Source organism: Cydia pomonella, chromosome 25 (genome assembly GCF_033807575.1).
Source record: "Cydia pomonella isolate Wapato2018A chromosome 25, ilCydPomo1, whole genome shotgun sequence".
In the NCBI taxonomy this organism is placed as follows: domain Eukaryota; kingdom Metazoa; phylum Arthropoda; class Insecta; order Lepidoptera; family Tortricidae; genus Cydia; species Cydia pomonella.
The window spans coordinates 8,376,408-8,403,776 of record NC_084727.1 but is presented as its reverse complement, the minus strand read 5'-3'; the positions used below and the strand labels follow the sequence as shown (position 1 = coordinate 8,403,776).

The 27,369-nt window shown below is 38.9% G+C and overlaps 2 protein-coding genes across 2 annotated transcripts; one reads left to right on the top strand and one right to left on the bottom strand.

Annotated features, from left to right (window-relative positions):
• The first annotated feature begins 20 nt into the window (after positions 1 to 20).
• Positions 21 to 26,673, top strand: LOC133531781 (pyridoxal phosphate phosphatase PHOSPHO2-like). The gene is made up of 4 exons (XM_061870177.1): positions 21 to 429; positions 18,681 to 18,869; positions 23,620 to 23,838; positions 25,018 to 26,673. Exons 1-4 carry the CDS (start codon positions 202 to 204, stop codon positions 25,156 to 25,158), a joined length of 777 nt encoding a protein of 258 aa, XP_061726161.1. The 5' UTR covers positions 21 to 201; the 3' UTR covers positions 25,159 to 26,673.
• Positions 8,972 to 13,758, bottom strand: LOC133531775 (facilitated trehalose transporter Tret1-like). Its single transcript, XM_061870169.1, has 4 exons — positions 13,082 to 13,758; positions 11,233 to 11,368; positions 10,617 to 10,762; positions 8,972 to 10,264 (listed from the first exon to the last, which is right to left on the bottom strand). The coding sequence occupies exons 1-4, from the start codon at positions 13,115 to 13,117 to the stop codon at positions 9,134 to 9,136; spliced, it is 1,449 nt and encodes a 482-aa protein (XP_061726153.1). The 5' UTR covers positions 13,118 to 13,758; the 3' UTR covers positions 8,972 to 9,133.
• Positions 26,674 to 27,369: the final 696 nt, after the last annotated feature.

Sequence of the window (27,369 nt, the reverse complement as noted above, 5' to 3'; positions counted from 1 at the left end):
GCACAGTAATGTAACTAATGTATTGTCTAACCGGATACAATGTTTTCACTAATTTTTTACTAAAAATACATGAAAACCCATAGAAAAATATGGAGTTTACGACATTAAATACGATTCTGCTTAAGTTCCTTAGCTGAAACTCCTAAAACATTCCAAACCCTGGCTCAAAAAAGTAAAATTTGCAAAGGGCCATGGCGTGAAATGCTGCGCGCGCCTTATATAAGCCCGGCTCTGGAGCCCCACCACAGTCTCCACGCGTTCACCGCGTTGTGTGCACGCGACAAAATGGCCTCTCTCGCAGTGTTTGATTTCGATCGTACTATAGTCGACAACGATTCAGATGCAGTCGTGATAGAGAAATTAAGGGAAAAACAGCCTCCACCAGAATGGGAGTCCGAAAATCGCGATTGGACGCCGTACATGAGCGATGTAAGTAGTATATTCTTTTTATTGAGAAACTTTGTTCAGTTTGTCTATTTTCATAACTAAGCTTTTCATGGACAATTCTCTTGTGTTATGTCTACATAGACAAACACTTGGCTATAGCCTGCAAGGTATAAAAAAAAGAGGCAGTTTAGGCACAGTTAATGTTTCATATGAGGTAATTTAAGAGACAAAACAGGATTTACTGATGTGACATACAAAACAAAACAACTAAAATGGAAGTGGGCTGGACATACTATTAGAGGAGGAGATAAATGGAGCAAAATTGTAACACTATGGCATCCTAGAGGACATAAAAGAAACAGAGGTAGGCAATTTAAAAGATGGTCCGATGAAATAGAAGACATGGCGGGAAGGACTAAAATATGGACCAGATTAGTGCAAAATAAGGAAGAGTGGAGAAGATTGGGGGAGGCCTTTGCCCAAAGGCACACAGAATCGGTTATTGTAGATTAAGGAAAACTATAGATACAGTATAAAAAATATTTCTGATATGAGGCTATAAATATATATAAATATAAATATATATGAGGTAATTTAAAATACTCAATTAAATAAACCTAAAAAGGAGGAAGTAGGCTTTTACATTAAAATATAATTATAATAAGAATTTATCCTGATATAGTGGTTTTTATTGATTTTTTTATAGAATAATTGGTTTTTATCTCCATACTAATGAAACCTTGATCTTCAGAATGGAAAGGATTGTAAGGGCTTCTATTTACACACACAGGAATAGTGGAATTGGGATCACATTTTTTTTATTTACACAGTTTGACTAAGACCCATGGCAAGCTTGTGTTGTGGGTACTCAGATAACAATATATATAATATACATAGAAAACATCCATGACTCGGGAACAAATATCTGCGCTCGTCACACTAATAAATGCCCTTACCGGGATTTGAACCCAGGACCATCGGCTTCATAGGCAGTCACAACCCACAAGGCCAGACTGGCCGTTGTGATTTTTAAATACATTAATATATATATAAAAAATTACATATTAAGAAATCACATGGATCACTGTTATAGTCTCATCTTCTCTAAATTAGAAATAATTAGGATTCTTAAGCTGTCCGAATTGTAGGAGAAGCTCTTATGAGGGAAGTATGGCACTCTCTCTCTCTCTGTCTCTTTAGCCCATCTCTACCCTTCGGGTGTAGGCCTCCTTCATTTTATGCCACTCGTCACGGTTCTGTGCGACCTGGAGCCACTTCTTCCCCACTGTCTTTTTGATGTTATCATCCCAACGCATCTGGGGTCTACTATGAGGACCATGTGGGGACACATGATCATCCATACAATAACAGAAAATGTTTATCCACTTCTACATATTTTCCAATCTCCATGATTTTTTAGTATGTTATTGACACAATGAAAAACTAGGTTTATAGGTTTTCCATTTGTTTCAAAGTTTGAAAAAAAAAAATCTAAATCTATAAATTTAGAATATATTATGCTGAAGCGATCAACATCAAAATCAAAGTGATTTGTTAACATGAATGTAGTGGAAAACGTTTTTCTCCCGAAATGGAATTTCATAGGAAAAGTACCATTATTTCGCTAGGACCACAAAGCTATTCTTCCCTCTAAAGATGGTTTAAAACTAATAAAATGGCGATACCGCGACATCCGTCGGCTATTAAACTTATCAATGATCGATTATGTCATCGAGGAAACTTCCCGTGAGCCAAAACTAATAAAGCTGCCATCTATAATTAGCTTTAGCAACGCTTTAGCTAGACCAAATATAACTAGCTAGCTTCCAAAATATCCGAAGAAACTAGAGTTTTGACTCACTATCCTAACAGTAAGGCCCTCACACGGCGCGTAAGCGTAAGAGATGCGTAAGCGTATCGTAATACGAGGTAGTATTTTCGGTAATGGTCGATAGACGTTTTGGTAGGTTTCGGCGTAATAGTCATGTTTCAGCCGAAGGTTCGGTTTCGAAACTAGAGAAAAACCGTACGTTGGTTTTGATTTCACCAGAAAATCGGGTTTCGGTCAGAGTAGATAAAAAAGTAGCGTTAAACTTAGTAGAGTTTTCAGTAGATTAGACTGCAATCTTAAAACAGGCAAGTTAATTTTAATCAAATTTTTATGGAGGCGCCGCCACCATAGAACTGTTAAACCGTTAATAAATATGCATTTTTTCCAATAAGGAACTTTTTATGTACCTACACACACACACACACACACACACACACATACACACACACACACACACACACACACACACACACACGCACGCACGCACGTAAGCACGCACGCACGCACGCACGCACGCACGTAAGCACGCACGCACGCACGTAAGCACGCACGCACGCACGCACGCACGCACGCACGCGCACTCACACACACACACACACACACACACACACACACACACACACACACACACAAAGAATGTTCTAAATTACCCATTATGACATACCTAACCAACAAACATGATAAAGATAAAGATAGTTTATTTTCCAAGTAGGCATATTACAACTTATGAACGTCAAATAAAGCTGCGCCGGCTCTAACCCAACACCTCGGACCTGAGAGGATTTAAATCCCTCCTAAATTGTACGAGGGTATCCCAATATGGGACCGGCAAGAAACTCACCAACTTTCAATTTAAAAACTTGCTTGACTTTCAATTTTAAATATCGAACTTAAATCGATGCAGACGGTTACACCATGTTGCTTTAATAAAAGTCAAATTACCATTGGTACACAAAGGTGACGCAGAGCCATAACCGTAAAAATATTTGCATTAACATGATCCTTATCAGCGAAGGTCAAGGAGATGATCTTGATAGTATTATGATAACGGCTAATGGATAACATGGGAGCTGAGATCATGGATCCCATCCAAGCTAACTCTGCATCCAGTTTCCAAGTTTCGCGGGCAAAAACTAGACGCCTACTAACTAGAACTACCAGCTAACCAAAATACTACTGAAAACAACCAGATACCGACTACGTAGTATACACGGTGGCCAAAAAATATGTGCATTGCCGTTGCCAGGGAGGTTTTGGGTTTATGCTAAGCAACTTTTACTATGGGTCCAACCTTTTACTGGCAATGCAATTTACTGAATGCATATATTTTTGGCCACCTTGTATATAGTAGGATTAATTTAAAAAAAAGTCATTTATTGTCGCAAAAAATAAATAAATAGTACATACAGCAAGCAACAGCAAACATGATTGACTAATCGTTTTGACTGAGCAACTTTATTCGACTAAACAGTCAACCAGTCTATAAGTATTCATTACAGCACAGTAGCAATAAGTATACAGCTTTTGAGAACTATGATAATATACCAGAACTATTGTTTACATTCAAACACTAAAGTGCGACAATTACAGGACACCGCAGCCGCAGGATTAACACCGCATCGGCCTACATAATATGGGTGAAACAGATGGCCCCATGTGCAGAGCGTGCATGGAAGAATAGGAAACGCTAAATGGTCGCGTACTGTGTGGTTTAACAGGAGTTTCGTCCCGCGGACGCTTCGGCTGTGGAATGAGCTCCCTGCCGAGGTTTTCCCAGGGGCTACAGTATGGGGTTCTTCAAAAAAGGAGTGTACAGCTTTTTAAAGTGTTGCAGGCATCCATACGCTACGGAGACTGCTTACCATCAGGCGGGCCGTATGCTTGTTTGCCACCGACGTGGAATATAAAAAAAACAACAAAGCACTTTCACCTATAGACTGCAAACAGGTAGAAGTATACAGACAGGAGCAAATACCTAGGGAATCAGTGCACCTGAAAACATTGCTAGGCTTCGTGGAGGAGCTGGGGTGGTTAGAGTAGCTCTATCTCGTTTCACGCAAAATAGGCACAATGGTTCTCGATTTGCGGAAAATGCCCAGAAGCACTAACTAAGTAGACGCCTACCTTATTTACGTAGAACTTAAAGGTATTTTTAGGAGTATGCAAAAATAAGACGAAAGTGACCCGCGCGGAATCTCGTTTTCATAACTAACGTAGTCACTAGACCCTACTCATAGTGTTGTGTTCCTGCCGGTGAGTAAGGTTGCCAGAGCTCAACGAGGGCGAGGGGGGTTTAGGGTCGGCAACGCGCATGGAACTCCACTGGAGTTGCAGGCGTACATAGGCTTCGGAAACTGCTTACCATCAGGCGGGCGGTATGCTTGTTTGCCATCGACGTAGTATATAAAAATAAAAGTCCTCGTTTTCCACTCTGGATATTAACATTATTGAAACTATTTTTACACTGTTTGATTTATTTCAAATTTTTAGTTATTATAAGAGGGAGCATTTAAAAATTAGTATGGAACACCCAGAGAGGAAAACGAGGCTTACGTTTGTATGGAGTAGCACCGTCCCCTTTCCTCTTAAAAGGTAGACTTTGCTATGGCAGATCAAGCAGGTAAAGGTATACAGAAACAGGTACCTAGGTATCCATGTATACCAAAGGAGGCAGTTAGCCTAAAAACCTTCCCAGGCTTCGTGGAGGAGCTGGGGTGGTTACAGTAGCTCTATCTCGTTTTTCACGCAAAATAGACTTGATTTCTTGACCGTGGCTTAAATTCGTATGTTGTAGGCATTTTTTGTAATCCATATTACATAAATATGGCGTCACAGTAATGATGAAATTGCGCGAAACTGACTCAGACAATGTTAGCATGACTAAGATAATTTGAGCTAAAATGGTCTACAGGTCATCATGCATGGGTATCATCTCTTGAACACATGGGCAAACATGATATTACGTATTCTAGGCGATTAAGTGTCCGACCAAAACCGGTGTTTTGCGGAAACTTCGGCCGGACACTACCGAAAATCTCGACGCGGCCAAAACAAGCAGCGGTGGATTTGCCCTAAGGCCCAGTATTTCTAGTACTGCACGATCTGATCCCACCTTCCCCTTTCCATCACCGGACATCTAGGCGTGAGATATCGCGGCAAACAAAAAGTCTAATGATCAACGATTTTCCGCTAATGTTATAACCAGAGTAACCGGAACTCTATTTTCAACTCCTACGCTTACTCTACTGACTTTTTGTTTGCCGTGATATCTATTGTCGAGTAGCAGTACTGAGAGTTCCGCTACTCGATGCTAGATGTCGACTGCGAATATAATAAGCATTTTGGTACCAAAACTGATGTATGGAGTAAGCACTCTATTACTTCTTATTTCTCTATGACAAGGCCTACCTTTAAAAAGTTTACAAGTGTAAATAAATGATTGATATGTCCGAAATGGAGTTAATTCGAATATCGGTGTATTTGAGAAAGTTACTTAGTTTAGCTCAGGCATGCACCCTTGAAATTAACGAAAAAAACACGGATAAGGTGTTTATGGGTTTTAGAGGGTACAGTAAACATCAGATAGATAGTATTAAAGAAAGGAAGGATGTGTCCCGATATATATATTGTATTATAGTTGTTAGATTTGTAGCTGGCCCGCAACGGCTTATCCTTTGTCCATTGTTAACTAAAACGGCGCGTGCCACTACCTGCAAAAAAAGGGCCCGGTCACTTTAATCGGTTATTTAATTACAACTCCTATGGTAATTGACTTAAGATTCAAAATGTACAAATGGAAAAATAATTTGCGAGTTCTTGTGACCGTCCCTATACGGTTACTGAGTGCCGGCGAGTCGAATGCTACCGAACCAGCCTACAATGTGTACTCGATATGCGTACCAAAGGCGCGTTATCAGAGAGCGCACCTACACTGGTTTTTTGAGCGTTAGACTAGCCCGCGCTCAGGTGCCAATTAGAATTATACGACCATTTTTTTTGCAGGTAGTGGCACGCGCCGTTTTAGTTAACAATAGACAAAGGATAATCCGTTGGGGGCCCGCTACAAATCTAACGACTATATGTCTATGACATGACATAAGACAAGTTGCGAACGTGTATGTAGTATGTACGTGACCGCCGACATGTGACATTCTTGGCATTAAACATTACATATACCTGTAAAATAGCAAGTGATTTCGTTTTCGCAATAGGAAAGCCCTGGCTTTGCATTCCCATTGGCTGGCAGCCGGCGACTAGAGACAAAGAGAAATTGAAATAGAGGTGGATTGTCAAAGAAAACATTGTAGCCACAGCAAATTAACTGCCATTCGACATATGATTAAAACTTTTAGAACACCACTTGACTTTGATCCTTATTCTTTAATGATATGTGTAAAATTTGTTAAATATCAAAAGGCGGCGTCATTTAATAGATCAAAAGCCAAAGGTATGGCGACATCGTTTCGAGCGATGGCGCCTTAACCTTTAGGTTGTGCCCGGTAAGATGGCGCCACTTGTCGATATTTAACAAATTTAACACATATCTGTGAAAAAATAAGGATCAAAGTCAAATGGCGTTCTAAAAGTTTTAACCATGTGTCGAAAGATGTCAGTAAATTACTGTGGCTACAAAATTTTATTTGACAATCCACATCTATTTCACATTCTCTTTGCTAGAGATCTTAGTGCCAGTATAAGGTAACCCCTAGCTTTATAGTAAGTATAAGGAATAAGGGAGCCTGCTTATACTGGTTTGAACCATAAGTGTGAATAAGCTTGGCTATGTCCCAACACGCCTGACCTTACCGCGGTCGCGTTGGCAATGACTGAGGGTCAGGGTGGATCGAGGAATAAGCGGAAGCGAGGCGTTTTTAGACAAGTGTATTTTTAAATGAGTTGGATATTGATTATGTTTATATGCCGAAGATAGGTGGATACTGGATACTTATGTATGCGTAGCAATTAATAAAGTTTTATTATTCAGAAGTGGGGCCTTCTGCCCATCAATAATTGCCACCCTTAACGCTATAATGATTTAGGTAGCTATGTATAGTTTCCTATAAAATTAGGTGCCAATGACTGTACTTTACAAAGCAGGATAAACTATATACCTATTCATTTAACCCTTTGGACGCTTTATGTCATAAACACAAACATCACTCAAACGCCAAGCTCCCGGACGCAAGCGAGCTAATGTAAACCTTACTTGAAAGTGTGAAGGTTACTTTGACAGCGTCCGCCATGACACCTATAGTTGTCCTTGGCGCTGTGGGCACGACTAGTGACGACGACTTTAGGTGTTCTTGGCGTTCAAAAGGTAGCACGGAATTATGTCATTTATTTAAAATAGCTTCGTTGACTAATGTAATTCTTGTTATTATTGCTATCATCAGAGATGTGAAAAATAGTTTATAAAAAGTATTTAAATACAAAATACAAATACTTCCTTGATATACTATTTCAAATGCAAAATACAAAATAGTTTACAAATTTGTATTTAAAATACTAAATACAAAATAGGTATTTTCAAAATGCTTTTTTAAAATACAAATACTTTGCGATAAAAGGTACTCTTAAATAGTGAATACGAGTACCTAGGCTGAATTAAAAAGTTAGTATTGCTCGGAATTTACAAGTTGGAAAGGCTTTCTTTATTCTTTAAAAATAGTGTGTATATCAGTCCTCTAGAGTGCAAATTTTGTGTCTCCTCATGTTTACCGGTTCAATAGACTTTTAAGTGATGGTTTTTAACGGTCAATTATTAAAAGCATTAATTTAGATTAGTAATGTTTTACAGCTAGAATATACCTCTCGTTGGTTGGTGAAAACGGCTCGTTTGTTTCACCAGGGCAGAAAAGTTTGTTTACCTCTCGTGCCTTGAAACCCTTGCAACGCTTAAGAATCCACATTTTTAATCTTTCGCTACGCTTGTGGTCATTTGCGGCGTTACGAAACAGATTCACCAGTTCCATGTTAAAATAATAAATAAATATTATAGGACATTATTACACAAATTGACTAAGTCCCACAGTAATAAGCTCATTAAGGCTTGTGTTGTGGGTACTAGACAATGATATATATAAATATGTATACAAATACAAATGTTTATTTCTTAGAATATGGTACAAAGATGGTCAATTCATAATAAGTGCGTCATATTCTGCCTCTATATAAATATAAATACTTAAATACATAAATATAAGGTCGATATTTAAACGATAGATACAATAACAGCTTCGACAGAAAAACATAACTAAGTATGTAATAATAGTATTAAGCAAACGCGGATCGGTCCGCGCGATATCGCCAACTATTACATAAACCCTAGAGGTTTTCAATAGTGGCTTATTGTGTTAAGTAAACCCCGTTTCAAAAAATTCATAGTGAATAAATAACTTACCAGGATTTGAACCCGGGACCATCGACTTCATAGGCAGGGTCACTACCCACTAGGCCAGACCGGTCGCCATAAAAGAATGAGAGAGTTGCAAGGATTGTAACGTCAGAAGAGATTGTAACTCCTACTTACTTTACCTAATAAAAAGTATTTTGTATTTTGAAAATAGAAAATAGGTCCCAAAAACTATTTGAAATAAAATACAAAATAGTTTTCTTTAAAAGGTATTTAAATACAAAATACAAAATAGGTATTTTGCATTTTGTATTTGCATTTTAAATACAAGTATTTCAAATAAGTCACATCTCTGGCTATCATACTTGACATATAAAAGGATGACATTATATTACACAAAGTAAAAGCACATTGTTATATTTTAGACAATTTAGTTAGAGTACAAAACACTGATTTACAAAAATGTTAAAGATGCCTTGACCCTCCTTTATAGTTGACATGTAGGTAAAACGACTGCTGCACACAGTACATATTCATACTCATACACACACATGCACACATCGTCATTCGTGTATGGACAAGTAGCTAACTGTCACCGAATGCGTTAATGGTTGCCTCTCACCTTCGGGTTTTAAGAGCGGAACCCGGAAGTGATCTTCGACTTGCTGTAGAGTCCGACCACTCGTCTCCGGAAGCAGCACCCACGCCACCGCCAGACATGCTGCTATAATTCCAGAAAACAAAAAGTAGGCACCTTCCAGACCTATCACTGATATTAAACTTGGATACCCCTTAAGTACTGCAAATGCAGATATACTCAGCATTATTAATCCAATACTTCCTGAAAGACCTCTGTGTTGCAAAGGATATACTTCACCAGCTATAACACCTGGCAGAGGCTGCATTCCGACAGACACCGACACCATCTGCACGCTTTTAAACATACCAGGTATCCATGAATTGAAGGGCACATAACCCTTGTTTCTGGCGAAGACATAAGCTCCCATGCACAGTTGGCTTCCAACACAGAAAGACCCAACACTAAACAACATTTTCCTTCTCTTAACTTTGTTTATCAACAAAACTGCGATACCAGTACAAAGCACCCTCAGACAATCTAAAGCAACCATCCAGATATTCGCGTTAACTTCGGGACCCATCAGTAATTCCAAGATCGTTACTCCATACACAGCCATCAGTAGGCCTCCTGCACATGTAAGCATAATATACAAGGCAAACATGAGAAGAATAGGTTGGAAGAATTCTTTCTTCTTTATAACTGCTATGATTTCCTTAACATTGTTTTTGTTGGTGTTGGTTTCTGGCAAAAGGTTTACTGTTTGTATCATTTTCTTCAGCTCTTGTATTTCATCTTCTCCTCTTAACCATATGAAATTCTTTCCACATCTATCATATTGCCCTTTCGTCGCGAGCCAACTCGGAGATTCAGGCGAGTAAATGGTTAAGAGGAGACTTATAACAGGGAATGATATAGAGCAGATAGCAGTTAACTGGTAGCTGATTAATGACCCAGTCAGATGGACGAATAGAATGCCGAAGATTTGAGATTCAACGCAAGTAGTGAGCATGCCGCCGCGGTAGCGCGGGCTGGAGCACTCGCCGATGTAGATGGAGCGCAGCGGTGCGAACATGCCAAATGAGAAACCGTGGGCTGTCGCGCCTAGTAGCAACATCTGAAAGGGATAAAGGTCATGATAATTGTTTAATAGTGCAAGAGTGATTTGGAAATGGTTTAACATACAATCACATTCAGTGTGTATGAGAGTGTATAAAACATGGCTCTTTTTGCAGTGGATACAGAATGACCAGCATATAAGGGTAAAATGTTCCATGACGTGAGAGTTAATATTGGTCAGCTAAAAAAATGCCATCTTCAAAATATTCGAGGAAGAGATAAATCGCCTCGAATTCAGAACTTCTATAAAATAGGATCATCAGATAGATAAATGTTGTTATGCGCCTCCTTAAGTCGTTTAAAGAAGGATATGATAGAGATGTTTGACCGAGACTGATAAGTTAATATACCTCATAGCTGGTAGCCAGGATGTAGGCGAACCAGGCCAGAATCGAGACCACAGTGACCACATACAGCGCAACCTTTCGTCCAAAGCTCGACATGATTGATGGCACCAGGAAGGTGCCGAAGATCAATGTCATCGATCCGACTGACACTGGAAAAACATTGTTAGATTTGTAATTTCTTTAGCCGATCTGTCATTTCATACCCCGGAGTTTTGGGTGCGTGAATGATTCTGAGTATTTATAATTTTGTTTATTGTAAGTTTGGTAACTTTGAATTAAAAATAGGTAAGTTCCAAATTCGACGACCGGTCTGACCTAGTGGGTGGGTGACCCTGCCTATGAAGACGATGGTCCTGGGTTCGAAAGTAAGAGCATTTATTTATGTGATGAGCACATATATTTGTTCCAGAGACATTGATGTTTTCTATGTATTTAAGTATTTGTATATTTTATATATAATTGTCTGAGTACCCACAACACAAGCCAAGCCTTCTTGGTTTACCGTGGGACTTAGCCAATTTGTGTAAGAATGACCTCTATAATATTAACATAAATGACCTTGTTTTAACGATATGCAACAAACATTCCCGCACTCATAATTAAGGTAGAATTAACTGACCAAGCCAAGAAGCCTGCTCCTTGTTGACGGTGATGGTGGAACCCTGCTGCTGCAGCTGCGGCAGCATGACGCCAAGGAAACCCGTGCAGCAGCCGAAGCCGACCATGTTGATGCTGATGGCTGCAGTCACCAGGCACTAACATTTAAAAAATGAAGGGTCACATACACTAACAAAAAACTTGTTGTATTATACTTACAATACGATAAGGTATATCTATGCCTGTAATTAGTGTATGTAGCTTCAGATACCATAGTTAAAAAAAAACCGGACAAATGTGAGTCGGACTCGCCCATCGAGGGTTCCGTAGTTTTTAGCCTTTGTTGTTGTAGCGGCAACAGAAATACATCATCTGTGAAAATTTCAACTGTCTAGCTATCACGGTTTATGAGATTCAGCCTGGTGACAGACGGACGGACGGACGGACAGCGAAGTCTCAGTTTGACCCTTTGGGTACGGAACCCTAAAAACAGGGTACCAACTATGGTTCACAAATAAAATCATCACAAAACACTTATGCCCTTATACACCTAAACTGCCAGAGACTTGTACCCTTTTTCACTAGGGCCACAGGGTTATAAATGGAAGAAAAACTCGGACTAAACCAAAAGGAACTTACTAAATGTCCCTTTGAACTTGTGAACCATAGTTGCAGCTGGTTTATAGTTGGGTGTTTTTACGGTTTATTAAATATTTTGATTTGTGTTTTTTTAAAATAGTCATACTGCAACGGATGTCATATAGTGCAGAAAAATTGACCAAGTCCTCCAGTGGCGGAGGCCGAATTCGAACCGGCGTGTTCAGTCGGGCGGCGGAACGGCGTCGTCAAATTACGTCACACGTTTAGGGGGAGGGAGGGGTCGAGAAAATGTGACATGGGGGAGGGGGAGTCACAAACTTTGTGACGTCACTTTAACTTCATCTGTTACCGAAAATTGTTTTGATTCTTTGTATTCGCTTTACAGTCGAATAACTAGTTTTTGCAATGGTAATCGTTTTTATTCATGTATTTTTTATACCTAATCGGTTTCGTGCTGTAATTTTTTTAATATTGCTTTTATCTAAATATGAGAACATAATGATAAATCATTCGAATTTCCGATTTCGTTAAAAATAAAATTGCCAAATATGTGACGTCACACCAGGGGGAGGGGTTTGCCAAATGTGACCAGATGTGACAAGGAGGGGGAAGGACAAAAAATCATGAAATTCGTGTGTTTTATACTGCGTCGGTGTCGTCGCCTGATGGTAAGCAGTGTCCCTAGCCTATGTACTCCAGAGAAGTTACATGCACGTTGCCGACCATAACACTCCGCACCATTGTTGAGCTCTGGCAACCTTACTCACCGGCAGGAACACAACACTATGAGTAGAGTCTAGTGTTATTTGGCTGCGGTTTATGGATGAGCCCTTACGCGGCGGCTAAGGCACTGTACCTTTAGGCACCTCTAGGCTACCCCGTCACCCTTGCTGCACCGTTCTCGCCAATTCTATGCCTACATAGCCGTATTTATCTGTCTGTCGTATTACGAATCCTACAACAAGCCATATAATTTCTTCCTTGCCACTTCCCATTATTTGGGGTCGGCTCTCCTCGTTCTAAGGCGCCAGGACGGTCTGTCCTGGGTTGTCGCATCTGTATGTTGGGCTCGCTCCAGGTCGCGAGTTATAGAAGCACCTATCTCTGCAGCTGACTGTACATTATTGTCGAGGCTCGGAAATAACTACTTGATGAGCTGAATTCGTTTTAAACGGACGACCTTGGGAGCCAGCCGAGACATATATAGTGAATTTCTTGAAAATGGTGCAAGAAATATAAATATTCTACGGGTATTAATATAAATAACTTACTTGTCTCACAAACGGAGTAAACCTCTTTTCTGCCATTGTATAACTTTCTATATCTCTAAGCTGCTCTTAATATCGCGAGACATCTATTCAAGCGCACATATTAACACGTTATGTCACTACGAGTATTTAAATGCGATAATCATATTTATATAATTATCTATCTCATAATGTCCTTAAAGTTTGCGGTAGATGTTAAATATAAATTATAACGCTTAGACTACAAGATTCAAAATGTTTCAACGCGGTTATATAGGTTTAATAAGTAATTATCAATGTTTATATTTTGTATACCAATAAAACCCGACTTTCAATCCGGAGGTCGCGGGTTCAAATCCTGGCTCGTACCAATGAGTTTTTCGGAACTTATGTACGATACGAAATATCATTTGATATTTACATGGTGAAGGAAAACATCGTGAGGAAACCTGCATACATCTGCGAAGAAATTCAAAGGTGTATGTGAAGTCCCCAATCCGCATTGGGTTAGCTTGGGGACTATAGCCCGAGCCCTGTCGCATATGCGAGGAGGCCTGTGCTCAGCAGTGGGACGTATATAGGCTGAATTATTATTATTATGTCTGTATCTTATAAATTCTCGGGTACCGGACACTTGGAAGGCGTGCGTGGGGACGAAGCCAACACGTAGAGGCCCCTTGTAATAAGACAATTTACTTGTAATGTAACAACCGACGATTATCCCTGTTCACACTATAGTACCTAATAGTGCATCCAAGGACAAGCCCCGGTTAGTGTAGGACTATTGTAAAAAAAAGGTTCAAAAATAAACCAGGCTATTGAGTTGAATTTGCAAGTGGACTGATAATCGGGACTATGGAGGATACTATGGCACCTGCCCTGATCATATGTTTTTGAAAACACGACAAAATGGGCAGGTGGTGACTCGCTAACAATCGAAACGAATCTTGTATTGTATAATTGTATACGGGCGATTTTCCGCAACTCGACGACTTGCGCCTATTTTGCTTGATATGTTGGGGGTGGGCTAGTCTTGCCAGCCCAGCTCCTCGAGGAATCCTATCAAATCTTTAATGTTGAGTAGGACCTTGGGGAGGTCTCTCGAAGATCCGAGATGTTTAGCCCTGTATGGGGCCACTCCGCTGCATTCCAGCACCACGTGAGAGGCTGTTTCTTCTGTCTCCATGCAACCTCGGCACAGGGGACTGAATCTTATAGTCGAGTTGGAAGCCGATACATGAAAAGTATGCTATTATAGTTTTGTATACGAAATCATTATTCAACCATTGCAGACGACGAGTAGAAAAAAGAATGAAAATGACCTTCCGTTTCCGCCTTTGATCTATTACTTAGACCATGCCTTGACGCAACAGTAACGTAATAGCACATTTTCAGAGCACTTCCCTGAAATCTGGCATGATTCACATTTACGTATGTTTGTCTTCTATGCTAGTACCTGACAGATTCTAACCATTCCTGCATTCCTGAGGCCATAAGGAGCAAAAAAATAATACGTAGTCGTAGTCGCCAAAAGAATGCCGAAAAAAACATTTTTTTTTTAAGTTTTCTGCATACAACACGTTATTTACACCATGGTAAAAAAAATCATTACAACGAATGAGTATAGTTTATTTATTTATTTACAGACATACATTGCGAGTTTACTTTTGAACTTTATAATGTCTGTCAGTAGGTATGTTTAAACCAAAGTCACTTTCACTAAGTTATAACAAACAAATTTTCACAAAAATTTACGTTATCTGTAAAACAAGATCGATTTCAAGAAAGTTTGTATGACATTTTAGTATCTAAATGCGGTCAAGAATACGCCTTTAAAATCTGTCGGGTTTAATGGACCCACGGTTTATATAGTTAAAATGTACGTTGTCATATCGATTTTAGGTTACATACACGCATTTATCTCATTTTATGTCCTTTGAGGATCATTTTGATTTGAGGTACCTACTAACAAAAAATTCCATAATTCATATTGGAATGACAAAAAATGTATAAAAACATTATTATACTTATACTTTTTTTTCAAAAATGGACGGGAAAGACGACTTTGCCGGTAATAATAAAACTTTTTAACAAAAAATAAAACCGACTTCAAGAATTACCAAAAGTGCCATACATGTACCTATAACATTTGAAGAGCTCCCTCGATTTCTCCAAGATCCCATCATCAGACCCCGACTTGGTGCCAACGGGACCATCTCGGGGTTATAACCGTTCGATTAAAAAAAAATTTTGAAAATCGGTTCACGATTCTCGGAGATATCGAGTAACATAACCTCCTTTTTTGAAGTCGGTTAAAAAATAGGTCATGAAAGGGGTAGTTTATGGACAAGCGAAAATTTAAAAGTTAAAAACATTGCGGTCTCGATCTCAGGACTGCAATATTGCATACGAATTCCATTATTTGTCGAGTTCCAAGCTTTAAAAAAAGTTGAAATGGCCATATCAAATGAAGGCATAGGTCCATTAAACAGCCAAACAGATGATCAGTATTTACTATTGCTATTATTAGGTATTATAATGTTGGTACCGCGACTATTTTGCAGACTCAAATAGGTTGGCGTATTTTCGGCAGAGAAATACACTTCTATTTTATAATAAAAAAAATAAAAAGGTGGGAAAGGAAATCTTTTCAATTGTTTTTACTTGTTTCTGTAAAAATATACACGTAAGAACGTTGTTTCTGTTGAATATTTATATTTCTTGCACCATTTTCAAGAAATTCACTATATATATGTCTCGGCTGGCTCCCAAGGTCGTCCGTTTATAACGGATCCTCAGCCAGCAAGTAGCTATTTCCGAGCTTCGACAATAATGTACAGTCAGCTGCAGAGAGAGGTGCTTCTCAAGCGTAGACTGAACATATGAAGGGGGGGGGGGGGGGGGGTGTCACCTCTACTATATCTGCACACTAACCCAGTATATCTATATCTACACATTTATTCCCCATAGACTTCACCCACCTCCCACGCAAATAAAATTCTTTGCATTCATTTGCAAATAGCTTTGAGTGGATTAATAGATAACCTTTGACCTTTAACCTTTTCACTGTGACTTGTATAAGGTAACCGGGCAATTGCGAGTCAGACTCGCCCACCGAGGGTTCCGTACAAATGTAATATTTATTTTTTACAAATTTATAGTTTTTAGATTTTCCCTGTACTTGTAGTGTAAGACAAATTTCATAGTTCTAGATCAACGCGAAGTACCCTTTCGAAAACCTACGCGAATGGTCATACTGCCTACGAAGCTGATGGTCTCGGGTTCAAATCCTGGTAAGGGCATTTATTCGTGTGATGAGCATGGATATTTGTTCCTGAGTCATGGGTGTTTTCTATGTATTTAAGTATTTATAAATATTTATATATTATATCGTTGTCTAAGTACCCTCAACACAAGCCTTATTGAGCTTACTGTGGGACTTAATCAATTTGTGTAATAATGTCCTATAATATTTATTTATTTATTATTTATTTATAATCACGTCATATGTATTGTATTGACTGACGTTTATTTGACATGGCTATTTGTACGTTACGTAAAAATGTATACATTTGATGTGCCCTTCCCCCGTAAAAATCGGCAGACTGTTTTGTACAGAAAATTACAGACAAGGCGTCCCCAGTCGGTTGAATGCTCTTAGCAAGTACCCTATAAATTTTGATTCCCTTGAGAGTGTCGAAATATACGTTTTTTTACCTTAACTTAGACGTTTGATTTTTGTCACAGCTGTAAGGTAACAACTGTAATTACTTTAAAACCGATACTTTATTCACGCGTTCCCGAGATATAGGGTCTTGACAGACAGACGGACGGACAACAAAGTGATCCTATAAGGATTCCGTTTTTAGGGTTCCGTAGCCAAATGGCAAAAAACGGAACCCTTATAGATTCGTCATGTCCGTCTGTCTGTCCGATTATGTCACAGCCACTTTTTTTCCTATTGAGGTACGGAACGGAACCCTAAAAATGGCGGACGCGGGACGCCCACCCGTAAAGGCATTGTTACACCTTATTTAATCCAGTGTCCTAAGTGACTTAGTCACCACCACCCAGCCACCACCAGGCTCATGTCAACTGTCACCTTTGTCCCTGGACTGACTATCGACCCAGAAATTGACTGGAAATTGTTATTTTTTTTCATCTTTATTGACCTAGAGTTTGCGAAGGTATCCGTTTCAGCTGGAGCGAAAACGCTTTCGTATGTCCGAAATAGGGTTTCTGGTTCCTCGACCTTTTTTATTTCTCGAGGGACGGGAATCCTCAAACAGAATTTCTCGAGAGTCTCGAGAAATTTTGAAAGTTTCATAAAACACCGTGTTATTTTCAAGTTTTGCTTTATTACAAATTAGATTCATAGGAGTCGTAGGTCAATAATAAAAAAAAATTGCAAATATTTAGTTACCATAAAGTGCACTTAATAATCAAAAATTCAACAACAAAAATAAACTATGGGTGCAGGCCTGCGCACTGGCGATGTGATGTGATATGATGTTTCTTTAGGTATTTAATAAAATCTAAAGAAACCATAATATAGTATTTTATTAAGCAAGAATATTCAAGTCAATTAATTTAACTAAATTGTGACTGACTTACAGATGTTTTACGACCTATTAATACTTACTCAACGTAACAATGAAGCTGCTAAATCTTTTCATTGAAATATGTAACAAATACATATACGATTATTTACATTATTATGCATACAATAAAAAGACGTGCCGAGATTGTTTATCTTTTTTTCTAATGCAAAAAAACGAAGTATAGCAATGAACCTAAAGGGAGACGAATTCTTTAGACATTTGACAAGTAGTTCAAAAGTTTCAAAGTATAAAAATCTGTTGAAGCCATAGGACAAGGATCAAGTCAGTCAATTTGGTTGGTTAATTAATAAATGTTTAAGTACTGTTAGTTGTAAGCAAATACTATAAAGGTTATTGTAACTATGTCGTATGATGTCACTTGCCGTTAGTGTTTTCAGAATTAAATAATTCAGATGACGTTAATTATTATTTTCAATTTATAAAACTTGTAACTTAAATAATTAGTAATGTGTTTGATATTTCAAGTGATATCATTCGATCATTCATTCAAACTTCATTCTGTGAAGTTATTTAAGCGGCAGTTACTTGGAATCCGTCTCTTTTGTTGTTGAATTTTCAATGAATAAAGAACTAGTTGTACTTGGAGTGTCATTTAAAATTATATTCAATTAATAGTACTTACCTGAAAAAGAAAAAAAAGCACTGTTCACATTTGTTTAACTACCTAAAGAAATACAATATGACTATGACACATCGTGTGTTATACGCGTGTTTTCTTTTTATTTATCACAAGAAATTTATTTTTTACTGACATTGACTTTTTTCCCGTCTCGACAAAGGTCTTTCTCAAGTTTTCGCCTCGAGAATTCTCAAGCAGAAACCCTAGTCCGAAAGTTCTCTACTACAGGTCGCAATTATGAACCGATTTCCGTGAAGATGGTCCGATTATTAAATAGATTTTTCGAAATGGAGGTTTCATACATTTATTTAGTTTTAAGCTATGCTTGCGAAGTCTACAGCTCACAGTACCACTAGTTATTACATTAGCGTTTCTTTTCCAGGTATTCGAGCATGCCTACTCCGCCGGTCTCCGAGAGTCTGACGTACTGAGTGCCATAGCCTCAATGAAGGCCACTCCGGGCTGTATACACATGTTAAAAGCTTTACATAAGGCTGGCTGGCATATAGTGCTACTTACTGACGCGAACACGGTATTCGTACAACATTGGCTGTCCACACATCAGTTAGAGGTAGGTTTTACATAATTTAACGTACATTTAAGGATATTTAGTGTTTCGTAGAGGCCTCATCTCGGTTCGGCCGGCTAGTAACCACTCTGCGAGATTTGTCTTTTTGCCTGTGCGAAGTATTTTTGTTACATACCGAGAATCCCATTGGATATATTGATCTTTGTCTCGAGACGTGCTCACTATATGTTAGAGTGGGACGGATATAGTGTATCTGTCTCGAGACGTCCCTATAGCCTCCAGCTAGGATATAGTGTTACTCACTGACGCGAACACAGTGTTCATGCAGCATTGGCTGTCCACAAATCAGTTAGAGGTAGATTTTATATAATTTAACTTAAATTTAAGAATATTAAGACTCGTGTTTCGTACAGACCTCGTCTCGGTTCGGCCGTCTAGTAATTAATCACTCTGCGGGATTGGTCGTTTTGCCTCTACGAAGTATTTTCGTTACATACCGAGAATCCCATTGGATATAGAGATCTTTGTCTAAAGACGTGTTCACTGTACATGTTAGAGTGAGACGTCACTATAGCCTTCAGCTCCAGCATGTATAGACGCGAACGAGACGCACAATAACTAAATACAATGATTCAAATATGACTCTTGTGTCAGTGTACGTTCTTATTGACCTGGTAGACGTTTGCGGGATCGAACATGAAGATTTTCGCCACCATACATTTCATTTTCAAAAAGCCTTCACTTTTGCTTTGACTCCGTCGCAAAGAAACCCCGCACGAGTGAACTTAGGCTTGTTATTTATAATGGAAAGTTTAATGGTTGGAAAATCACTTCGCAGCTGATCCAGGGTGAGGTCGCTTAGCAACACTCGACCGAGCAGGATAATACACCCTTTACGTCAGACATCCTTTTGTACATGTACAAGGTGAAAGTGAATTTAGGGTTGTGCAGGATATTAGAATCTTCAGATTTTAACTCTGTATTTTAATAAAAGTAAACAAACAATTTGTACATTTTCGGATAGTTGTAACATTTATTGGTTAACCAACCAAATACAAAACCGCCTGGATCTGTGACTGAACAATCTGAATTTAACCTACATTATTTGATCATGTAATGTTTTCATCTACCCTCAACTGGCTTAAGGAGCCATTTGAGGGTAGCTTTTGTTTATTCATTTTAACTTGTAAATGTATGTTTGTACGGGTCAAATCTTGCAAGTTAAAGTTGACCCACTTCCCGGTTTCCGATGAAGCTGAAAATTTGCATACATATGTAAGTCGGGTGACACTGCATTATGGGTAGAGCTGATCTGATGATGGAGACAGAAGGTGGCCATGGGCAACCTATTTGTGTTTGGGGTTTTTAGTATTGTCTTGAGGAGTATTAGTTGCCGGTGGAAAGAAAAGTATAGTCAGCGATATCAACTTGCTCACTCGCTGTCTACGCCGTTGACTAATATGCCTTAAACAGTTTTTGCCAAGTTTACTGCGGGCCTACCGCGAAACGCTAAAATCGAAATTTCGTTATCTGCCTCTTTATCGCTCAAATATGCAAGAGTAAATATGCAGATATCGAAATTTCGATTTTCGTTTTTCGCGATAGCTGTGCTAGCGGTGCCTCTTACGCAGATTTTTGCCTAATATCCCCTGTTCAAACACCGAATATAGTATTAGAGTACTTACTATTATTTATATAGTTGTCTATTGTGGGCTAGTGTTTACGATTAGGTCATACCATTGCCACGCAAGTCACTAGGGTTTCAAAACAATGATATTATATGTGGTTCTCAAGGGTATATTTGAAGTATTGTATTATTATTTGTTAATATAACGTTGTGTACCTACTGTTAGTGTTATTGTAAAGTGCGGTAAAAATACTTGTAAAGCCGCCATCAGATATATATGCTCACTCGGCACGATGACGCTGACATGTTCGCCGATCATTTAGCACACTTGTGCAAAATTGCTAGATTATTTTTAAATTTTCATAAATTTGATTGACTTACATTTTATAAGGTAATTATGTAATCTGTTTTGACATTTAATTTAATTTATATTGTTTTACCATATTCCTGATTTTATTTTCTTGTTTTCTTAGAGTATAAGTAACATGACAATTTGAATTAGTTTTGACATTTTTATGCGCATGATTTTTATATTTTTGTATGTCCTTGATTCAGCATTATTAATTTATTATTCTTGATAATTTATGTTTTCCTAGCATGTAAGTGAATTGGTCTGACACTGTAAACTTGCATTGTGTTCAATAAATAAAATGCAAAATAGGAGCGGCCAAGGCGCTCACAAATATCTGAACACGCCTCTAGTGTCAAGGCGTTAGAGGTCTCTCCGTTAATTACGTATGTAAATAAATATATATTTGGGGACCATCTTACACAGATCACCCTGTCCCCAAACTAAGCAAAGCTTGTAATATGGGCACTATACTCTGTATCTTTAGGTATTTAAATAAAAATAAACAAAGTCTACCCTCAAATGGCTCCTTAAGGCAGTTGAGGGTAGATGAAAACATTACATGATCAAATAATGTAGGTTAAAGTCAGGTCGTTCAGTCCCAGATCCGGGCGGTTTTGTATTTGGCTGGTTAACCAATAACTGTTATAACTACCCGAAAATGTACAAATAGTTTGTTTACTTTTATTTAAATACCTAAAGATATAGAGTTTTTGGCAATGATATACATACGTATATAGTTAAATACATACTTATAAACATAGAAAATACCCCATATAAAAATGATCATCTTTTCAGAACGTGTTTTGTTTCCTGATACCTCATCATTTACAAAGTAAACTAACCAATTACCGACCTTATTCCAAACATATAAGAACTAGAAATAGTCAAGAATTGTTTGTACGTTTCCCGTGCCTAGTCTAATTAAGTTAGCATTTGTTTCGCTGTGACGTCACGGCGAGTAAACGCGTGATCACGACAAGGTTAATGTCGTGTGTTGACACAGTCTAGGATTCTAGGGACTAGGTGTCACAGATGACCTAATAGATAGAGCATAATGTACGAGTACGACTCGTGGTCGGAAGTTTGGCACCCAAAATTTGGACCCGGGTATATCCTTAAACTACGTCCAAAAGAGAGGCATGGGCACTGTGAATGTCATCTCGCTTTGTGTGGTAGGGCACAGCACAGCGGATAACATTCCAGATCTAGAGCAGAGGCCAACTGGGGAAGTACCTCCTTACAGAAATCCGCAGCCAAATAAAACTAGACCCTACTCATAGTGTTGTGTTCCTGCTGGTGAGTAACGTTGCCAGAGCTCAACGAGGGTGCGAGGCTCGGCAACGCGCATGTAACTCCTCAGGAGTTGCAGGCGTCCATAGGCTACGGAGACTGCTTACCATCAGGCGGGCCGTATGCTTGTTTACCACCGACGTAGTATATAAAAAATAACATATTAGCGCCCACATATACAAAACTTAGACAAGTCTCTTAGATAATGAAATGTCATTATAGTAGAAGGTGATGATGTGAACTCAGCACAGATTTTGCACTGGTAGTATGCCCAAAGCACCAAGCAGGCAGCACCAGCAAGCAGGTGTGGTGGTATACACCATAATAATATGGGTAAAAAAGACGGCCCCATGTGCTGAGCGTTCATGGAAGAGGAAACAACATACACATTCTCATAAACTGCAAACAGGTAGAAGTATACAGGACCAAATACCTAGGGACTGCGTGCACACTAAAGGAGGCAGTTAGCAACCTGAAAACATTTCTAGGCTTCGTGTAGGAGCTGGGGTGGTTAGAGTAGCGCTAACTCGTTTCACGGAAAATAGGCACAATAAATAAATAAATATTATAGGACATTATTACACAAATTGACCAAGTCCCACAGTAAGCTCAATAAGGCTTGTGTTGAGGGTACTAGACAACGATATATATAATATATAAATACTTAAATACATAGAAAACACCTATGACTCAGGAACAAATATCCATGCTCATCACACAAATACATGCCCTTACCAGGATTTGAACCCGGGACCATCAGCTTCGTAGGCAGGGTCACTACCCAGAAACCCTAACTAACAGTCATAAACCGGGGCAGAATTTAGACGGAGTATAATTGCCTGGTCGATAGTGTAATAATAATTAAAAATAACCGCCATGTGGGATGTCGATTCAACGATCATTGTCCCGATAGTCTTTTCAGCGAACGGTCGGTCGCTAGATGGTTGAATCAAGGGTCAGATGCAGAAGGCGGTGATCTTGGACACGGCGCGGATAGTCCGACGGTTCCTCTCTCTGCGGCCCTGACCTCCGGCGGCTTGGGCCCCGCCCCGCTGCTGGCAGCACCCTAGGTTAGGTTTTTTATAATTTGTTGATATATTTTTGTGTTTTTATATACATATTGTAAAAAGCCTAGCCTAAGAGAAAAAAGATAAATAAAGGAAATTAATAATAATGTGTAATGTGATAATTTCTATTATCATAAAGAAATTGGTAAGCTTACTTATTTATCTATGTTACTATGGAAGAATGCGACAAAATCCTTATTTTGTGACTTCGTTTCCGATCTGGGGCCGTAGCAAAAACGACATTCGTTTATCGACAAACAACAATCAAAAAGTATCGGGATAACAGGTCAAACTGGTGTGATAAAAAAGCCGACGCAAATCGACGACGCGTTGGCTAGGTGTAAACTATATGTGTACATTTTTACATGTAATACACGAAGTAGAAGTGCGTCTCTTTCCTATTCGAATCGTCGTGTGTACGTACTTGACATTGAGGATTTATTTATCTTTTTTCAGGACTGTATAACGGCTGTGATCACCAACCGCGCCTTCTGGGACCAAGGCCGGTTGTACATCGAGCCCTGCATGCGGCAGACAGCCTGCTCCCGCTGCCCCACCAACCTGTGCAAGTCACTTGCACTCGCCCAGTGGTGCGCGCGGCACCAGTACTCGGCTATATGCTATGCTGGCGATGGCAGGAATGACTATTGTCCTGCTACCAACTTGCCCGCTCATGTAAGTAACTTGTGCAAGTCACTTGCACTCGCCCAGTGGTGCGAGAGGCACCAGTACTCTGCTATATGCTACGCCGGCGATGGCAGGAATGACTATTGTCCGGTTACTAACTTACCCGCTCATGTAAGTAACTTGTGCAAGTCACTTGCACTCGCCCAGTGGTGCGCGAGGCACCAGTACTGTGCTATATGCTACGCCGGCGATGGCAGGAATGACTATTGTCCGGTTACTAACTTACCCGCTCATGTAAGTAACTTGTGCAAGTCACGTGCGCTGGCCGAGCTGGCTATTCTACGCAGATGATAGGAGGAACTACTGCCCTGTGAATAACTTGCCGCCTCAAGTAAGTATTTGTGCAAGTCACTTGCACTGTCCCAGTAGTGAGCCAGTACTCTACTATAACCTACGCTGGTTATAGCAGGAACGACTATTGTCCTCCTATCAACTTTCCCGCTCATGTAAGGAAGTAACTTGTGTAAGTCACTTTTTTATACCATGACGGTGGCAAACAAGCATACGGCCCGTCTGATGGTAAGCGGTCACCGCAGCCTATGAACGCCTGCAACTCCAGAGGTGTTACATGCGCGTTGTCAACCCTTAAAAAAACCTGTACACTCCTTTTTTGAAGAACCCCAATGCTCCTATACGCTAATGATGCTACGCCAGTGATGGCAGAAACGACTACTTCCCTCGACTAACTTGCGCGCTCATCTAACTTATGCAAGTCACTTGCAACTAGGCCAGCAGGGTGCCAGTACTCGACTATATGCTCCGTGATGGCAGGCACGATTATTGTTCTGCTACTAACTTGCGCGCCCATGTGACAACTTGTGCAAGTCACTTGCACTCGACGGAGATTATTATAGGACATTATTACACAAATTGACTAAGTCCCACAGTAAGCTCAATAAGGCTTGTGTAAGGGACGATATATATAATATATAAATATATATAAATACTTAAATACATAGAAAACACCCATGCGATTATTTTTATGTTATCATTTTCCTTCGCGCGTGCGTATTAGTCAAAAGTCAAAGTTGAATTTCAAAAGAACTTTCACAACATTATTTGAAGAATATTACATTTTTTTTATGGTTTTTGCTCAACTACACAGGGGCACTGCTCTACCCCCAGATGATGACTCACACATATTGTAATGTCCTCCTTTGTCCACAGGCAACGGTGTTCCCCCGCCGCGGCTACCCTCTGGACGACTTAATAAAGAAGAATCTCTCCTCTTCTACCCCCCACATAAAGGCCAAGGTGGTGCCTTGGGACAGCTGTGATACCATCCTGGAGGAACTTATCCAGGCTTAGGATAGCTTAGTATTCAAAATACAGCGCTCTTATGACGTCCAGAATAACTAGAGAATCTTTCTCTCAGAAATGAAAATTACGCAGGAAAAAATAATCTAAAATGCAGCCATTTGCTATGAGCATTTCTAATAATAAATATAAATTAATTTAATTATAGCTCAAAGTGTATTCATCCTTACGTGTCGTATCATGTAAACAAACGTGAAGTTCCAACAATGCGATTCATAGACAATGTAGACATCCTAATGTCAGATGATCCGTTCGTTTTTAATTCCACACTCCATAGTTCGTTACTGCGATTATTGATGAAAATATTATTGAAACGATATTATTCAGTGGTTATTTGGTTGATTTCAATACTTTGTGAGTTTCTTTAAGTATACAACAACATTTTAAGTGATGATTATTGTGTAATTCCAGAGAAAAGCGTGATAATGTCTTCAAGAAGTGCTTGTTTACATGATAGGACAAGTAAGGATGAATACACTTTATATAGTAATCAATGATTTTTTGAGTTATGGCTCCATCAAGGAGTTGATGATTCTGCCAATGTCGAGGTTGGATAAGACACGGCTAGTATATGAATATTATCATACTACGACCATAGACAGTGTTCGGTGGGGTATCCGATCAATCTGCAAAGAAATACAAATTACCACAGACTATTAAAACTATTAAACAAATGGCTTTGTCAAACGAGTATAAATCATTGTCAATATAATTAATCGATGTTAATTTAATTTCCATTCCTTTAAGGAATAGTAATCGATGTGGCTAGAAGCCATTAAAAAAAGTCTAGAGTTACGAACGCCCATAAAGTAGTCTGGGGTCACCAAATGGCAGACCGCGGTCCGGATCCGTACCGCCGACCTATACATTACATTTGATTATTTAATAAACTCAAGTGTTGTAGAAACAGACCGCGACTGTCATTTTATTTTAAAAACCGGACCCTGAAGAAATTGGTAATTTGGGCAGCCCAAATTACCAATTTCTTCAGGGTCCGGTTTGGGCTAGATTGTCTACTTATGCGCGACTTGCTTATTTCTTCACAATCATTGTGTCCTAATTAAAAGGAAAAATTTATACACAGCGCTATTTTTAGATCTGCATATTTATAGTTAGGCATTAGCAACCCTTCGTATCCCCTAGTCAAAAATTTGCTACTGAATAAATTACCTTGAAATTGTACATTACGGTCCAAATTGTCTGTGACGTATACGGGACAAGGCATACGAAAGGTGAAATCATTTTTATGTAAATATTTACAGGCAACACTACATCCTACATTTATGTTGCAAATTGTAAAATAGAAAAAAAATAGTTACACTTGAATTTTTTATTTAATTAGCGAAAAATATACTATTATTTTATTGTTTATTAAATTAAGTATTATTTAATTTATATGTCAATTTTAGTATAATGAGCACGAACATAATTTATTTTTGTTAATAATACTGGAATACATTTCATCGTATGAGCTGTTGTGAATAAGTAAATGTTATCTACCTCGTTGTTCTGTTGTTTCTTTCCCCAATTTTACCTCACTTATAAATATCTAGGATGGATTGACCGTAATTCTGCAAACATGACTTTTGTTTTCAAAGTACTTTAAACGTCGAGACGATACATCTGTGAAACGACTTGTAATGCAAGGAAAAGTCAAACCCATGGCGCGGCAGGTCACCAATGCGTTGGTCAGACCTAGTCAAAAATGCACTCAATGGACCACTCCACGAATGTACAAGGGCTACAGTACATGAAGAATGGCGACGGATTGCCCTTATATGACGACTTCGACCACTCTGAGAAGAGTTTGACATATCTATATTAATTCGATGAGTTTTGAGAACAATAATAACTGCATCAATAAATTGCTCTGATATTTAGATGATATCTGTAAAACTTGACAATTTAAAAGTGCTTGTTGCCTATTTCAATAAAAAATATATTGACTTTGAGTGTGACGATAAAGAAGTAAATGCAAAATAATTTGACGGCTAAATGGATTTGTCATTGCAACGTATGTTAACGGCACCAATCATGGGACATTTAAGAGAATATTTGGAGTATTTTCGATATTTCACCGACATTTGTAAAATTTCTACCGCTTTATGCTTTAAAAGTTGAATGTCCAATTCGTTATTTATGTATTCTATGTATTTAATGAAAGCTACTGAACTTGGTTTCAATATGATTAACCAATTAAAA

Bases quoted from the DNA above. Each gene is read 5' to 3' on its own strand.
- LOC133531781 (XM_061870177.1), top strand. From the start codon at position 202: ATGCTGCGCGCGCCTTATATAAGCCCGGCTCTGGAGCCCCACCACAGT. The intron at 430-18,680 runs GTAAGTAGTATA...TTTCTTTTCCAG, and splicing joins GGACGCCGTACATGAGCGAT to GTATTCGAGCATGCCTACTC. The intron at 18,870-23,619 runs GTAGGTTTTACA...ATCTTTTTTCAG, and splicing joins TGTCCACACATCAGTTAGAG to GACTGTATAACGGCTGTGAT.
- LOC133531775 (XM_061870169.1), bottom strand. From the start codon at position 13,117: ATGGCAGAAAAGAGGTTTACTCCGTTTGTGAGACAA. The intron at 11,369-13,081 runs GTAAGTTATTTA...TTTAAATGTTAG, and splicing joins TTACTCCGTTTGTGAGACAA to TGCCTGGTGACTGCAGCCAT. The intron at 10,763-11,232 runs GTCAGTTAATTC...ATGTTTTTCCAG, and splicing joins GGAGCAGGCTTCTTGGCTTG to TGTCAGTCGGATCGATGACA.